Genomic DNA, 18,138 nt, shown 5'->3' with positions numbered 1-18,138 from the left:
ATCAAATGGCTTTCTATACAAGGATGGACCCCAAAGGGTCCAGTCTCACAAGTACCACCACCTACCTTGGGGAAGTTACACATCCAATATGAAGGCAATTTATTCTACTGGTTCTATGCAAATTGACTAAAAGTTATTTCCAAAGGTTTATTATTGTAGAATATAGGATAGCCCTTCCAAACCAGTTTCAGAGCCAGGCTGAACTGTCCAGAGCTAATGACAACGAATAGTGAAATGCCTAGATTATGGGAGTAAGAGGGTCCAACATCTAGTCCTGGATCTACCACTAATAGCTGTGTGAACTTGGGCAGGTCACAGTCCAAATCTGTGCCTTATTTGCTCATCTTATAAAACCAGGGTGGTTATAAATAGAGTGTGCTTTAAAAAGTTAAAAAGTTGAGCATTTTAAGATGAAAGTCAAATTCAGAATAGTGCTTACCTTTGTGGGGGAAGGAGAGAATACATAAAGGGAAGTTTCAAATACATTGTAATATAATGTTTTATTTCTTAAGCTTGGTGGTGAATACACCCCGTGGTGTGCTAGAGCCAGCTCATACCAGCTCACGAGAGCCAACTGTTTGTTAAAGTTTCAGGAATTTTACAAGCCAGGTATTAAACATGGCCATTGTTTAAAAATTAAATTGTATAAACTTACAATTAAATTATATTAAAAACAAAGGTAATAAATATTCAAAACTCACTACTTCCTAATTATTTGGCTATTATCCAAGGTTATTTATGGTCTATTGTATCTGCATGGTGGAAAAACTATCAATGGTTTGCTACTGTGCATCTCTTCCCAGTTCTGTGTTCAGTGACTTAATGTCGGTAGCCTGACATCAACTATGCTGGGAGTATTTATAACATAGAAATTAGCAAATGCCACAAATCAGGTTTCCTTTTTTGTTTCTGGAAAGCCAGTTGTTAAACATTTGCTGCCACACTATTCGGTACATTTCTATGTTTGTTTGTTTTTTAAGTCTGGTATACTTCATAATACAACTAAAACAAAATAAAATATTTCGTAATTGCCAATTTTTAAAGAAGTTAAACATGCTGCAAATATAAAGGATTACAGTATATAAAATACTTAAAAAATAACTGTAATTTTATAGTAGTTATGTAATACATTGTTTTATATAATATAATTTGTGTGTAACATGGAATATTTATCATTATTATCATTCTAGTAGGTATTATTTTCCCTACCTGAAGCCTTTGATGGGGCACTGCCTACAGATAGAGCATTTGGTCTGATGCTTCACTTGTTCAGCAATGGTGACCCGATGCAGAACAGCCAGCCACACCATGGACTGGGGCTCCAAGTTGACCCATTCCAGGAACTGGGAAGCTTCGATGACTGGCTTTCCAGTGCTCTAGGGGAACAAGAAGCTAAATGGCAATGACTGAGGCCAGAAGTGTCTCATCCCTAGAATATAAGCCCTCAGAGGTGAGGGGGAGCCAACATGGCCTGGTCAGCCTATTCTCCAGAAGGTTCTACCTTCTGCCTTGTCCCAGTTGAGGTGGCACCCTCCCCAACAGGACTCTGGCTCTAAGATCCCAGAGTGCCCTCTGCCCTGTTTCCCATCACAAAAAACTTCCTTACATCTGAGTACTTCAGATCAAAAGCTTAGCTCTGACCCCCCTCCCCCTTCCTCTCCCCTTTCCTCCCTCCCTCCCTTCCTTGTCCCATACTCACAAAACGGAAGCAACTACGAACACTGGGCTCCACATTGCTGCCCCCAAAGGCTGCCACTTCCCCCAGCTGACGGGGCACCTGAATAGCCTCATGAAGCAGGACACCAAGGTGGCGTTGGTCACACTGGCTGCCTGAGTTGGCCACTTGGCTGAAGAGGTCTGCTGGCCCCACCATAAATAATGGCCAACCCAAATGCAGGAATGGCCAGAGAATGGTGCAAGGAAAGAGCAGAAAAGGAAGAGAGAAAGAACGCATAGACTTAGCTAATGACTTGTGGAACTGGAATATCTAGAGGTTATCCCTGACCATCTACAAGCCCAGGAGTTCTAAAAAGAGCATTTTTCTGAGTTCAGGGAGGAAAAGTCTGAGAGCCTCAGGAAGAGAAGGAGAGAGAGGAAAAAAGAGTGGGAGAAATGAAGATAGAGAGAGCTGTGTGTGACAGCAGTGCCAGAAACAGTTAGGACACTTCTGGGAAAACAGATTCCTTAGGAAGCAGGATGAGGGGGTGTGGGATTCAGGGGCACCTTAACATGAGTCATAGTCAGTCTGCCATAACCCCTCCTGTTCATATAGCTTATGTAGCCTGATACTGCAGTCACTTTTCAATTATCCACACAAATGGAAGGAAACACTGCCATGGATAATGCCCAAAGAGGAGATGATTCAAAGTGTTCGATCAACTAAAAATGATCTCTAAGTGATCTAAGTGATTGTGGAATAGACTATGGTACTTATATTTGAATATGGGTTATATCTGCTGTTCTGGAAACTCCCCAAACCTACTCCCCTCCTTAAAAACTCTGCCTTCAAGGGTTATTGCCTATCTGCTTTATGCATCACCAAAATTTAGAAAAATAAACACAAGTAGAAGGCAGAAAGCCTGGATTTTAGTTCTGCATCCATTATTAACTAGCTTGTAGAGACTAGGATAAGTCATGAACCTCTCTATATTGCAGTTTCCTTACTCATAAATTGAGGATAAATAATTACTGTCATCTCAGTGGAGTGGTGGGAGAAATGAATGATATTTTAGCTATGAACATGTTTTGAAAATGTGCCTACCCTGTAAAGTTTTCCCAGACCACTGTCATCTGTCTTCTCTGAACTTATACAACAGCTATCCTTTGCCATTTCAACTATTTTAACTTTTAAATGTTTTCTGTGTACTTCTGCCTCTTCCTCTGGACTGGAAACAAGTCAAGAGCTATGTTTAATTTAACTTAATATTTGTCACATTTAGCAAGTGGTCAAAACATTAGGTACTCAACAAGTAATGACAATGAAGTAAAGTACAAAATGCTGTACAAAAGATGGAGGATGTGGAGGAAAGCAAAGGTACAATAAACAAGAGAGGTTAAAGACTGCATAATTACATACAATCCACTTCCCAGATAATAGAGATTATTGCACCCTGACCATATATTCATATGGGAGGTCTTTAGTAGATTGTGTGATATGGCTTCAGTTTCATTCTGGGATAGCGCTAATTTGATAGGCTAGGGAGAAGTAAAACTAGAAAGTTAGGGTTCCAGGTATCCCAAGAAGCCAACTCAGATCCTGACTAAGCACTTACATCAGATCGGAAGAAACCAAACCCCCTGGAGTGACACTGGGAATAACAGGCCTTAGGCCTACTTTGGCCTTTGGCTGCCTTGAATAGCCTTGAACAGGAAAGCATCACAAGAGAGCCTGAGCAGCCCTCAGCTGTGACATAGGACCTACCTTCTGCTTATCTTACACCCTTCCTCTTCCCCACAGCACCTTCCCCTCCACCCAGTTCTACTCCAGACTTTGGAATTGTACTCACACTGAAGTTTTTCCTTCACTTCTGTGCCACACAGACATGCAATGCCAGTCTTAAAGGACAATGCTCTCATCTTTCCACTGCGACCACTAGGTTTAAAAGAAGAGACTGAGAATATGAATATATGTAAAGGGTTAACATCTTAGCAGTCTTTTTCTTCACAGAATTGATCCCAGCAGCGCTCTGTGCCAACCATGCCCGAGGCTGAGCTGGGTCCAGGTCCACCATGAAAGCAACCCCCTCCCACCTTTCCCACTCCAGGATATCCCATTAAATTCCATTCTCATGGTAGCCAGGGCTGAAAGATCTTACCTATCAAAAACATTAAGGAGCCAGTTAAGGCTCATGTCCACACAGAGTGGCACATTGACTAAGATGCCTCTTTCCTCCTCCAGACGTTCATATAAGGCAGTCAGGCAATGAATAATCTCCACCACATCCATCACATGCTCACTGGCCTGCAGATCATGCTCATTGAATATCTCCAGTGCTGTGGTTAAAGTTACCAGGTCCACTGGGAAAGAAAAGGGAGAGGGAAAAATCAAAGGCAAAAGTATAACTCCAGGGATTAGACAAGGAGTTAGGGCCATCAATGTCATCAAATTTCACTCAATCTCCAGACCAACAATCTTGTCCTTTGCCAAGACCCTTACCCCAAGGAGGCAGAAGGCACATAAAGATCCCACAGAATAGCCCTAGATGTGTCTATATGCATATATTTCTGTATTTGATGTTAGTTTCAAGAAGGTGGTGGGATGTGACTTCCCTCACCTCCTATGTTGTATTAACTCCCAAGTGATTAAATCCCATGTTAAGTTTCTCTGTCCTTAACACATGTCTCAGCTACAGATAAGCTTATCTTTGAACTTTGTTTTTTTTTTAATGGTTTTCTTTTTTTTCTTTTTTTTTTAAAGATTTATTTATTTATTTAATTCCCCCCCCTCCCCTGGTTGTCTGTTCTTGGTGTCTATTTGCTGTGTCTTGTTTCTTTGTCTGCTTCTGTTGTCGTCAGCGGCACGGGAAGTGTGGGCGGCGCCATTCCTGGGCAGGCTGCTCTTTCTTTTCAGGCTGGGCGGCTTTCCTCAAAGGCGCACTCCTTGCGCGTGGGGCTCCCCCACGCGGGGGACACCCTTGCATGGCACGGCACTCCTTGCGCGCATCAGCACTGCGCATGGCCAGCTCCACACGGGTCAAGGAGGCCCAGGGTTTGAACTGCGGACCTCCCATATGGTAGACGGACGCCCTAACCACTGGGCCAAAGTCCGTTTCCCTGAACTTTGTTTTAAGAACCTAGACACTGGTTATGAATGATCAGGTATGGCTGGGTTAATGTGATATATCTTAGAAGGACTTTTTAATGACATCCAATGCTGGAATCAGCCCAGTCAGACATGCCTGGGCCAGAAAGCTTGAATAGACAGTGGTCCTGTAAAAGGTCAGAAGCCACATTATATGTGCAGCCATCTTGTCCCCTAACCACTGGCATTTGCTTCAACAATTCTGCTGCAACACCCAATAACCTCAAGATGGCAAGAGAACACAAGTCCCTGGTGGCTCCAAACCATGGGTTGAAATAATCCCTGCCACAAAGAAGTTGCTTGATTATCCATGTTGGGCAGGGAAAAGGGAACAGGGAAGAGGAGAGTTTGGGGGTTAGTTTTGGAACTCTTCTGAGATTTTGGTAGAGTAGAAAGGCCCTGGAAATAGCAGGTGTCCACAGTCAACATATCCCAGACTTTGAAGATTTCCTGCCAAGCCAATCCACAACCCTGGCCAAGGTGGGTTGAAAGTGAAGAACAGCATTAAGAATAGTAGGAGTGGGGTGAAAGTCATAAGGGAAGTGCAGTGGGAGACATACAGCGCAGTGCCTTCTGTACTCTACGAAGCTTCATGGCAGTGCGATAAGCTGAGAACTTAATGTTGTTCAGATCAGCTGCAAAGAATGGAAAGAGACCCAATCAGATCAGGAAATTCAAATTAAAACTACAACAGGATACCATTTCACACCCGCCATAATAGCAAGTATCAGCAAGGATGTGGATCCATTGATCCACTCTTGGTGGATCCATTGATCCACTCTTGGTGGATCCATTGATCCACTCTTGGTGGATCAAAGAACTGCTGGTGGAATTGTAAACTGATGCAATCACTTTGGAAAACAACTTATTATTACCTAGTGAAATTGAACATTCATGTACCAACAACCTAGTTAGCTATATATCCCAGAACAGTTGCTTTTCAAGCATTTTTTTTACCAAGACTCATAGTAAGAAATACATTTTACATCATGACTCAGTAAACACATACACACACACAAGTAAAACAAATATTTCAGGAAACAATATAGCTTTCTAGATTTGATAAGGTAAGAAACCATAATCTTAATATCAAATATGACTCTTGCAAAGGATCTGCGGCACTTTTGGTATTTCCTAGCCTATTTTAATTTTTTGAATGCTTGCCATGGCATAGTAATACTAAAATGATTTTATGATCCATAGACTGAAAAATAAAACATGCTCTGAAAAAATTCTTGCATACATGAATTCTTGCACACAGGAGACATGCATAAAACTTCACAGCAACATCGTTCTTATTACCCCAAACTAGAAACAACCCAAACATCCATCAACAGTAGAATGATACATAAACTGCAGTATATAAAATAGAACACTCTACAACATTAAAAATGAATGCATCAACATGGATAAAATTTGCAACATAATGGTGAGTCTCTCTTAATAGCTAGAGATAAGGCACATAAGAGTCACATCACAACCTTAACGGTATTTTTCAAAGCAGACCAGACTTCATATCTATAAACATTATTTCCTAATGTAATGATAAAATGGTCCAGGGTGAAATGTAGAACCTCCACTTGAGGGAGACGCAGAGGGGAAGGAAGGAAGGCTGTTGGAGAACGGACAAGGTACTCGCTTCCACCCCCACATGCTTATTGAAGGGGATTCCCTCTAGTCTTATAGGATAAAGGCAGTTGTATATATTCCCAACCTATTCACAAGTCCCACATTCTTACCTAGAGTTTGGTATAATTCAGTCATCTTGGGATGGTCCCAGCATGTGGTCTGAGCCTGGTGGCTACAAACAAAATATCAGTAGCACTAGAGTCCACACCACCACCCCCCAACACACAAGTGCACCACTCTGTGCTAAGTTGAATGTAAGAAGCTGCAGGATCCAAGGGTGAACCCTGAAGATCCCAAAGACAAGGGATTCACCTTTATACCCAGGTAGAATCTTGAGCTCTTGAGATGAGTAGGGGAAAAACTGGACTGGATGGAGAAATTCTCACAGACAAGGAGTGACACGGACAGGTATAAAAAAGGTATGAGAGAGGGTGGGCAGATGACTGACCCACTTCTGAAACAAATGGTCACTCACTTGATGTAGTAGGGAACTTTATTGGGTGAAATTGCTCTTTCCCAGGGCACCTGGACAGAGGCTGGTAAAAGAGAAGAGAAAGAAAAAGAAAGTTAGCCATGAATGCTCTTCAGACCCTCTGGCCATTACCCTGCTCTATCTTCCCTAAGAGGTGGTCACACCCAAAAGGGTGCTTGACTTTCATTGCCAGCTCTTCATGGCCCTTGAGGGAAGGCAAAAAACCCAACTCCAAGCGAACAAATTTCTCTCCCTTTTGTTAGAGCAAGGGAAGGAGAAGAGTTTGCCATTGATACCCTAACAGAGCAGAGACATGGCAAGGGCATGAACAGAAATACTTGGCCTTGGCCACCCTGATAATACCCCCCCTGAGCAGGTTGCTACTTCTTCCCATTCAGCTGCAGACAGCTGGGGTGCAACTGTGCATGTGAAGTGGACCCTACTTTACTCATGGGGTTCAAAGTCCTTATCACAGAAAGTTGAGATTCTCAGTCCTGTGGGACAATGGGGGAAGGTCCTGCCCACTTCTCTCTTTGGTGAGGAACTTTGGAAAAGCATGCCTCCCTCTGCCCCAAGTCTATCTTCTGGATGTTCTAGTAACAATAATCACAACAATTATGGAGCTCCTAATATGTGCTAGAGACTATGATAAATGCTTGGTGTGCATACGTAATCTCCATAATTATATATTCTTACCATCTGCACTGCTACTACCCTGGTCTGAGTCACCATAATCCCTCACCTGGGTTACCGCAATATGCCTAGCAGGGTTCTCTGCTTCCACTGTTGCCTTTGACAGTCTATTCTCCACACCCTGACTCTGTTAACATAAGTTAGATCATGTCATCCCTTTGCTCACACCACTCAAAATGTTCTCCATTCCATTCAAAATAAAATCTGAAGTTCTTACCATAGCCTACAAGACCCTCCATACTCTGGCCTTCTCTTCTGACCCCTCCCCTACTTTCTCACTTTCATGCCAGCCTCCTTGCTGTTCCTCAGGCATGCCCTTGCCTTAAGATCTTGGAAGCTGCTATATCTTCTGCTTGGTATGCTCTTCCCTCAGATATCCTTGTGCCTCATTCCTTTACCTTCTTTAGGCTTCTGTTCAATTGCCACCCTCCCTGTAAGGCCTTTCCTGACCACCCTATTCAAAATTGTAATGCCTCCCTCCTTAAGCCCAGCACTCCCTTTCCATACTTTCCCGGCTTTAATTATTCCCATAACCCTTGTCACCAATTGACATTACATATTTTACTTATTTGTTTATTGTCTGGATTCCCCCACTAGAAGGTATTACATCGATGTAGCCCCAAAGCCTAGAACAATCCTGGTCCATAGTAGGCCCTCAATAAATATTGTTGAACAAATAAAGTAATTTAATTCTCATAACTCTATGATCTAGGTAATATTTTATCCTTTTCATAGCTAGGAAAACTGAGGTTTGGAAAGGCTAAGCCACTTTTCCAAGCTTGCACAGCTCTTAGATGGAGGAACTGTGACTCCGACCTAGGTCTAGCTGATTTGAGAGCCTGTTCTCTTAATCACCATACTACACTGCTTTAATCCTTACTGCTTCTTGGATACCAAAGTATACTGGACTTCCACCAGGTCCCCAAAGGACAAGAGTAGGCTCTTTTGGAAGGTGGTTGAGGTTCTATTAAGCAAAGTCCAATTTGGCTCACATACAGGAGAGGAAGTGCTGTGACCCTGGCCCAAAGTCCCGGTGGGCATCCTGGAGCTGCTTAAGCCTCTCGCTAACGGACACCTATGGAAAGAACAAGTAAGAGGTTAAGTGGATTCATTCCAGGTATTTAGTGTGGGATTTCCAGGCACCTCCATGTCTTTTTATGAACTCCCTCATAGGTTGGCTTTTTACCAGTTCCAGCTCCTCCCACCAGCACCCAACTCCTGCCCCTCCAAGGCACTCCCAGGGGCCATAGAAAAGCATCCATAACTCTAGGCCATAGTCACTCTTCATTTGTCCCTGTCTACCCCAAGTTCCCAAATTTAGGCAGACCCCTCTCATTTTCTCATTTCAATCAATCCCTGTAGCTTGAAGGTTGAGAGTCTTAATTCCTCTGTTTCAAATTCTCTAACTATCCTTTTCCCATGTAGGTCCCATTTCATTTACTTTGGGCCTAAAGAAGCTTCCTGTCACCCTCCACCCCAAGCCTAGTTAAACTGAGGCTCTTCCCCATCTGTCACTCCAGGCTGCTCTTCTACCTGTAGCTGTTTCCACCAAATATTGATCTGCTCCAGAGCCTGGGAATTCTCCATCGACAAGTGCACATCAGAAATGGCAAGTTGGTGGGCCAGATCATTCACCAATTTCACTCCATGTTTCATAGGGGAGAATTCTTCTTTGAATAGCTGTAATCCAGGATCCAAGACCCAATCAGACAGAGTGGGAAAGAGGAACCATTAGTCATTCACCTGACTACCTGACTTCTCCCTCCTCACCCAGAAGTTTTGTGTCTACAACACAACCTAGGCACTTGCTTATTAGGTCAACCAGAGTAAGATGTGGGTAGCCACTGTCTACCCTCTTCCTCTCCTCCTTCCAGAAAACACCAGGGAAAGAAAATACTTTAGAACAGTCCAGCACCCAAATCCAGCAGCATAAACTGAGGGAGGCCCAGTTGTTGTCCAGACCAACACTGGACACTCAACGGCAGGAACAGTGTCAGGTCTCAGGGTAGACAGGAGCCAGGTGAGGGGGACCTGCATACCTTAATAGCCTGGATGTGCTCTGGGAGTGAATCAATGAAGAGATCTCCAATGGGTTCCCAAGTGGCTCGGACTCCATCAGCCTGGGTCAGCGTAGTGCTTAATTCCTCCATTGCCCCTCGGATCTCCAACAGCTGCTCCAGTGTGCGCTCGATGTGGCGGTGTTGGTCTACACAACGGGCTGTCAGCTTCTCCCATAGTTCGCTGGCCACTGTTGCCTGCTTCCACACAAAGCGGCTAAGATTCTGAATCCGTTGTCGGGGGGAGGTATCTACAACGGGAGTCAGGTCACCAAGTCAGCCTAACCAGAAGGAGGTAGACCATGGGGCCAGGGAAAGATAGAGACAAAGACAACTCTTTGTAAAATATGTGTGTGTGTGTGTGTGTGCATGTGTGTGTGTGAGTGTCCATACACAAATACACATTTTCCATGTTTGAACCCCTTTTACATATTTAGATTCTTTAATTAAACTTTTATTTTGAGATAACTGTAGATTCACATTCGCTTTTAAGAAATAAAATAGATGGAGAGTGGGTGTAGCTCAGTGGCTGAGTGCCTGCTTCCCATGTACAAAATCCAGGGTTCAATCCCCAGCACCTCATAAAAATAAAATGAAAATAATAAAATAAAATTACAAAATAAAATAGATGCCATATATCTTTACCTGGCTTCCCAAAATGGTAACATCTTGCAAAATTATAGTACCATATCACAACAAGGATATTGACATTGACATAATCTGCTGATCTATTCAGAATTCTCCAGTTTTACTTTTATTTATTTATATGTGTGCATCTTTTAAAAATGGGCATGATAAACAGTGAGCCACATATTTTAAGGGGTGTTGGGAGGTGAATCATGCAAAGTCATCGTCATGTGACCCTGGAACGTGATTGTACAAAATGTCTGCTACCCACTTTGATCCAGAGAAGGGAGGCATTCTATAAAGGCCCAGTCCAGGAGAGGTTAGTATAACTTGCTCAACTTTTCCAACTAACCTAATTTGTAGGTTTCCTCTTCCTCCCTCAGAAGGAGGTGCAAAGTCCTAAAGCCCCAGGCTCACTTGTATTGGCCATGTCCTATCTGGGATTCATTGGCAGCAAATTAAATCCTAGCCCTCTTAATGAGGAGCTAGAAGGAAACTGTGAGAGTAAACAGCATTGACAAAGGGCTCCATTAATGAAGGGTCTTTCTTGGCTATTCGTAGATTGTCTCAGAAGCTTGACCACCTTTCCTGGGGAAAAGGCCTTGCTGCACCACTCAGACCTAATTCCCATGAATCCCATCCTGCTGCCTTTGAATCTAGATGAAGAGTTGGCCCAGTGTACCAAGGGACCAGCCAGAAGTCACCAGGCTCAGTGTCAAAGAGGCATAACCAATTTCCCTCTTAAATGTCATTGTTCAAATTTTTAGACTCAGTAATACAGTTATGTCTCTTCAAGGGCATTCTATTGCTTTTAGTCCCTGAATCAGTTCAATTCATTTGAGTCATTTTTTTTTTCATGTCTGATTAAAAAGCCACACATGGGGAGACAACCAGCAAGATAACAGTGGAGTAAGAAGCTCCTGGAGTCAGCTTCTGCTACAGGGCAGTTAGCAAACACCCAGAACTCTCTGGAGCTAGCTGAAGCACATGTTTGGGGGCCCCAGGAGACCAGAAGAGCATCCTGCAACAGCCTTGAAGGAGTGGGAGGAGGAGGCTGCCCATCTGTAGAGAAGACTCATAAGTAGAGCACTCCACCTGGGGAGCTGTTCTGCGGCTGGAATTGCAAGTTCCACTTCCCAAAAATGGGAGAGGAAGAGATGGTTGAACACCAACTTCAGCTACTGATGATTAAATTCAGCAAGCTGAACTATAACCCTGAGAACAGCTGAAGTTTGAGTCTGTCCAAGTCAGAAAGAGGCTGGGAGCTGCCATCTTAACTCCGCATCTGGCACAGAGTTAATGAATTCAGTGAGATGGCTAAAGAGATTAAGGATATTAAGAAGACACTGGATAAGCACAAAGAAGAATTTGAAAGCATACATAGACAAATAGCAGACTTATGGGAATGAAAGGTGTAATAAATGAAATTTAAAAAACAATGGAACCATATAATAGCAGGTTTGAGGAGGCAGAAGAAAGGATTGGTGAGCTTGAAGAAATGGCCTCTGAAAGTGAATACACAAAAGAACAGATGAAGAAAAGAATGGAAAAAAATGAACAAAGTTCAGGGAACTAAATGACAGCAAAAGGCATGCAGACATACGTGTCATAGTGTCCCAGAAGGAGAAAAGAAGGGAAAAGGGGCATAAGGAATATTTGAAGAAATAATGGTAGAAAATTTCCCAACCCTATTGAAGGATATAGATATCCATGTCCAAGAAGCACAACGTACTCTCCCATCTGAAAAAATTCAATAAATGAACTCCAAGACACATTTTCATCAGAATGTCAAAAGACAAAGACAAAGAGAGAATTCTGAGAACAGCAAGAGTAAAGCAATGCATAACATATAAAGGATACCCAATAAAATTAAGTGCTGATTTGTCACCAGAAACCATGGAGGAAAGAAGACACTGATACGATATATTTAAGATACTACAAGAGAAAAACTTCCAGCCAAGAATCTTAAATCCAGCAAGACTGTCTTTCAAAAATGAGGGCGAGATTAGAATATTCACAGATAAACAGAAACAGAGAATTTCTAAGCAAGAGACCAGATTTTCAGGCAATACTAAAGAGTGTTCTAGAGCCTGAAAAGAAAAGACAGGAGAGAGGGGCCTGGGGGAGTGTCTAGAAATGAAGATTATATCAATAAACGTACCTAAACGTATCAAAAGAGTGGTGAAAATAAAATATGACAGATAAAACACAAATAATCAGGAATAAACTTAACGAATGATGTAAAGCACTTGTATTCAGAATACTACAACTCAATGATAAAATAAATTAAAAAAGGCCTAAATAACTGGAAGAACATTCCATGCCCACGGATTGGAAGGCTATCATTAAGATGTCAGTTCTACTCCAATTGATATACAGATTCAATGCAGTTACAATAAAAATTCTACAAGCATTAAAAAAAAATAGAAAACATGATCACCAAATTTATTTGGAAAGATAAGGGGTCCTGAATAGCCAGACACATCATAAAAAGGAAAAGCAAACCCTCATCCCCATACTTTAAATCATATTACCTAGCTATAGTGGTAAAAAACAGCATGGTACTGGTATAACAGACAAACAGACCAATGGAATCAAATTTATGGTTCAGAAACACATCCTCATAGGTATGGTCAAGTGATTTTTGACTAGCCTGTCAAACTCACACAGCTCAGGCAGAACAGACCACTTTCAACAAATGGTGCTGAAAGAACTGAATATCCATAGCTGAAAGAAGGAAAGAGGACCCCTATCTCACACCTTATCTAAAAATCAACTCAAAATGGATTAAAAACCTAAAAATAAAAGCAAAAACCATAAAACTTATAGAAGAAATTGTAGGAAAATACCTTCAAAACCTGGTGGTAGGTGGTGGATTCTTAAAGGAGATAAGAGGAGGACTAAGATGGACTACTGATGTTTAATGTATGTAGAAGTTTTAATTAGCTTTACTGTAAAAGTGTGAAAATGTACAGAGTGGATAGTAACACATAGTGAGTAACAATTAGTTTATAAATGGGGATGTGCTGAAAATGGTAGTCTAGGGATGTAAATGCCAATTGACAGAATGCTAGAGAATAATCCAGGAACTGAATAGCACAGTAAACCAAGAGGTGGATAAGAAATGTGGTTAATGTTACAGATGCAAGAGTGTCCTTTGTGAGCTAGAGCAATTGTATATGACTACTGCAGGGTGTTGGAATGTGGAGAAGCATGGGAAAAATACAGCTGGAGTGACCTATGGACTGTGGTTAGCAGTAATAATATAATATTCTTGCATCTATGCCAAAGATGTACTTTGTTGATAATGAGGCAGTATGGAAAATGTGTGCCAAATGTACACTATCGACATGGTGACAATCAGATGATATTATTTTATCTGTAGCAAATATTTCACCACAGTATGGTGTGTTGATGGAGGGGTGTTGTTTGGGAATTCTGCACATGTGCATGATTGTTTTATAAGTTTTCAACTTCTATCATAAAAAATATATTTAAAAAATAATAATAGGGTGGGTTGTGGGAAAACACACCAAGTGTAAGATAAGGACTATGATTAGAAGTAAGATTTTGATAATATTCTTTCATAATTCATAACAAACATCTCACGACACTGCAAGGTGTTAGTGGAGGGTTGATGTATGGGACCCCTTTATGATGTTATGCGTGTTTGCTTTGAAAGTTCACAACTTTTACTATACACTTCATTATTTCAGTATGCTCATATATAAATGATATAAAGATAATAATAATAGGGTTGGTTTGAGGAAAAATACTTTGGTTAGTAGTGTTATTTTGATAACGCTCTTTAATTATTAGTTAAAAAGGTTTAACAACAACGCAAGTTATTGGTGGTAGGGTGAGTTATGAGAGTCCTGTATGATGTTATATGTTTGTTTTGTAAATTCATAACTATCATTATACACTTATTGTTTATGGATGTTTATGTATGAGTGATATTCTTCAATAAATTATTTTTTAAAGCCACACCTGATGCTCTAGAAAACCATATACAGCTTTGGACCACATTCTGATCACCCCATAACAGACTCTGTTCTCTTTGCTTTTCTTTGCATTATTATTGTTGTTCTACCCTCCTAGATAACAGCTAAGGAAAAGAATTTGGTGAAGGCAGGAGGTGTTTAGCCTACATAGATAAAGAAGAAGGGGAAACAGAGGAAGATCACCCACCTTTGTTCTCAGAACAGTGTTCTTCTAATTCCTCAAATGGGTGCTGGGACAGGAAGGCCTGAGCTGACTCCAGCACAGAGTAAATATAAGGGCCCCGAGACTTGACTTCTTCCATAAAGGCCTGCAAAATTTAGCAATGTGGTCAACAGCAGAGATTGGTCTTTTCAAACTCTAAATTCTACCCTGCAATTAACCACCTTTCTTCTCTTCAGTGTGATGTAGCTCTTTGGCACAATCATATGTTCATTATCTTTAGGCTTCCCAGGGAAAAAAAAAGAGCTGCAGTCCTTCCTGCAGGCGGGAAAATTAACTTCTGACACTGGAACATCTATTTAGTAGGAGAAGGATCTGTCTATGCCACAGAGTATAGCAAAGTGTGGGGATCTTGGGCTGGGAAACTTGCTTCTTTGGAGGACTCAGAAAGTCCCCTGTAAGGGGCTTGGAGACATAAAAAAATCTGAGTGAATGCTGTTTGACCTAAAGTAAGGGGGAAATGAAAAGGAGAAATGAGTTTATATGGCTACGAGTTTCTAAAAAAGAGTCTGGAGGCTGGCAGAAGGATTGCCCTCATGCACAACTGAGCAGAGTCAGAGAGACAGATAAAGCAGATACAACCCCCAGATATTGGTTCCTTTGAGGGCTAAAGAGACCCATGGGAGTTATGGTCATGGCCGATGGGGTTAACTACCAGGGCAGATGGCCTCTCTTTGGAAATGGTGTTTATGTGTGATGAATCTGGACTCAGATGGGATCTCCCTTCATAAGACTTTCATGCTAATGTGCTGGAGGTGCAGTTAATGTTGGGGTTTAAGATATATTTAGGGGATTTGAATCTCTGGACTGACAATGTGATAGCCAGGTCCTGAGCCTCAACAGACTCCAGCACCTACAATCTGATCTATTGGACTTACCACACTCAGCTAAGATGGAGTTGAAGAAGGACAACCACCACACCATGGAGCCTAGAGTGATTACAACTGAAAATGGGAGGATTGCATCCAGCATCCATGTGGAATCTGAGCCTCCTCTTGACATAGAGGTGCAATGGACACAACCAATCCAATGTCCACATAGAAGAGGTGGCATTGGATTGGGAAAAGTGGACATGGTGGACGATGGGTATGGGGAAAGGCAGGAAGAGATGAGAGGTGGAGGCGTCTTTGGGACATGGAGCTGCCCTGGATGGTGCTTCAGAGGTAATCACCGGACATTGTAAATCCTCACAGGGCCCACCGGATGGAATGGAGGAGAGTATGGGCCATGATGTGAACCATTGTCTATGAGGTGCAGAGGTGCCCAAAGATGTACTTACCAAATCCAATGGATGTGTCATGATGATGGGAACGAGTGTTGTTGGGGGGGGGAGAGGGGGGGGTGGGGAGGTGGGGTTGAATGGGACCTCACATATATATTTTTAATGTAATATTATTACAAAGTCAATAAAATAAAAAGAAAAAGAAAAAAAAAGAAAAAAAAAAAAGAAAAAATCTGAGTGAAATTTAAAAATTTTGGGAGTGGGTGAAGCTCAGTAGTTGAATGCCTGCCTCCTATGTACAAAGTCCTGGGTTCAATCCCTGGTACCTCCTAATAAAAGTTCTTTAAAAACTTTTGGTTGAAATATACCTTGAGAAGAGTACAAAAATCCTAAGTGTAAAGCTTGATGAATTGCCATAAAATGATTCCATCTGTAGACCCAGAGCAGTAGTCAGGAAACTCTACCAGCATCCCAGAAGGGCCCCTTGTGGCTACTTCCAGTCACTACCCCATCGCTCTTCCCCATAGGTAAACACTATCCTAACTTGTGACACGACTGATTAATTTTGCCTATTTTTGAACTTAATATAAACGGAACCCATATAGTTGTACTCTTTTTGTATCTCCCTTTTTTTACTCAACATACTAACTGTAAGATCTATCCATATTGTGGCACATAGTTTATTTTTCTTGCTGTATCGTATTCCATTCTGCATCCATTGTTAAAGAAATATTTGCTGTTGTTCTCTAATTATCAAGGTAATATATATTACAAATTCTCAAAGATTTCAGAAAAGTATGAAGAAAATGAATAACAATTCTAATTTCATCACCATTGTTAACATTTTGGTATATTTCAATCCTAATATATATCTCTATACATTTTATACAATTGAGATCTACCTGTATATAGTTTGGGATTCTGATGTGGTTTTTTTTCTCACTTAACACCATATTATGGTCATTTCTCCAGGCCTCCATTAAAACTCAGGGCAGGATTTTAAGTGAGCCCAATATTTGATGGGAGGGATAGAAAAGGATTTGACTATTCTGTGAAGAGCTACTCATAGACCAGTTGGACTACAGGCAGTCTCCTATTTCTGTATGTGTTCAAAGAGAGGTTGGGTGCCTGTCTGTCAGGGTATTTCAAAATGGATTGCTGCCCCAACTGAAAAGCTACACACCATGGTGTCCATCATTCTACCTACCGCATGCGTCTCCTTCTCCTGTTGCACCAAGTCCACATCTCCTTGTAGGGGCAGCTGAGCTGACAACTCTTCATCCTTTTGACTGAGCCAGTCAATAATCTCTTGGAGAGGGAGCTGAAGTTTTCCACTATGGTCTGAGAAGGCCTCTAGGCGAGCACTGCACACATGATAGGTTTAATCAGTGATTTTCAACCTTCTCTGTTAAGTGGCAAAACACTTTTTCCAAACAAAATACTTAAATATGAAACCTTAATATGTAAAGTATATTAAAAAGGAACTGCTCTGGTAGAAGTGGTAGGAGGCCCACAGCCCTCCCCTGATCCATTCACAGAGGCTTCTAAGGTTTCTCCACAGGGAACACAGAACTAAAACCAATGGGTAGGACCACGGATAGGGAGGTTTTGCAAATTTACCTGGCTTAAAATGTTAATTTTTGGTCCTCAGTTAATTCAGTTACATGCCCAGCATCAGGCTGGGAAGGGTAGAAAACTAAGCAGAGACATTAGAAGATGACAGCTATCTGGTTCCCCCTCTGTCCTGGCAGGATTTAAGTCATGCCAAACTGTTCCTCCAGAGGCTGTTCAGAGCTTACCCTCTGAGCAGGAGAGGATACTATAAGTGAAAAGGGCAAGTCAGGTGGTTGTGTGTGTGCACTCACATGTATGAGAATGCCTAAGAATACAAGCAGCCCAAGAGTCCCAATGGTTGATAATAACACAGTCTAGAGGTTTGAGGTATGTAGGGAGAAAATATTGTAGTATATAATCATCTCTGTCTGCGTCCTCCCACAAACGAAGTATGAGTTGAGGTCCAAGTGGGAGGAAGCTGGAGGCTGGTCATGGCTGTGTGCAGCCATCAAGTCTATTCTCCTTGGCCGATAATAATGCCTATCTTTATTCATTGTCTCATTACAACCTGGGTCAAGCCTTTCCCAAAACCATTGCTTCAGCTAATTCACACAGCAACCTTAATAGGTAGGAACTAATATTTCTGAGAGAAGTTCAGTGATTTTCCCAAGGTCACGCAGTTAAGTCACTAATAGAGTTATGATTCGAGCCCAAGTTTGTCTGACTCCAGAGGCTGCATTCTTTCAACTTCTCCATGCTGTCTACCCTACTAGAGCCCAGGAGTTTGAGCTTTGATGGTAGGAAGTGGGGAGGGGAAGTAGAGGGGGTCACAGAAGGGAAGGGACAAGAGTAGCAATTT

At 41.9% G+C, this 18,138-nt stretch overlaps 1 protein-coding gene across 2 annotated transcripts in view; it reads right to left on the bottom strand.

Annotated features, from left to right (window-relative positions):
• The window catches only part of DRP2 (dystrophin related protein 2), a 58,801-nt gene that overhangs the window by 11,035 nt on the left and 29,628 nt on the right, over window positions 1–18,138 (bottom strand). For both annotated transcript variants that reach the window (XM_058291614.2, XM_058291613.1), the window contains exons 4-15: window positions 16,933–17,089; window positions 14,471–14,591; window positions 9,635–9,903; window positions 9,129–9,275; window positions 8,592–8,670; window positions 6,906–6,966; window positions 6,541–6,602; window positions 5,362–5,436; window positions 3,816–4,017; window positions 3,507–3,592; window positions 1,700–1,857; window positions 1,210–1,376 (exon numbers count right to left, since the gene is read on the bottom strand). In XM_058291614.2, the coding sequence (XP_058147597.1) occupies window positions 1,210–1,376; window positions 1,700–1,857; window positions 3,507–3,592; window positions 3,816–4,017; window positions 5,362–5,436; window positions 6,541–6,602; window positions 6,906–6,966; window positions 8,592–8,670; window positions 9,129–9,275; window positions 9,635–9,903; window positions 14,471–14,591; window positions 16,933–17,089 (1,584 nt within the window). The remainder of the gene's footprint in view (window positions 1–1,209; window positions 1,377–1,699; window positions 1,858–3,506; window positions 3,593–3,815; window positions 4,018–5,361; window positions 5,437–6,540; window positions 6,603–6,905; window positions 6,967–8,591; window positions 8,671–9,128; window positions 9,276–9,634; window positions 9,904–14,470; window positions 14,592–16,932; window positions 17,090–18,138) is intronic.

Source organism: Dasypus novemcinctus, chromosome X (assembly GCF_030445035.2).
Source record: "Dasypus novemcinctus isolate mDasNov1 chromosome X, mDasNov1.1.hap2, whole genome shotgun sequence".
NCBI lineage: Eukaryota > Metazoa > Chordata > Mammalia > Cingulata > Dasypodidae > Dasypus > Dasypus novemcinctus.
This window is presented reverse-complemented; position numbering and strand designations above follow the sequence as displayed.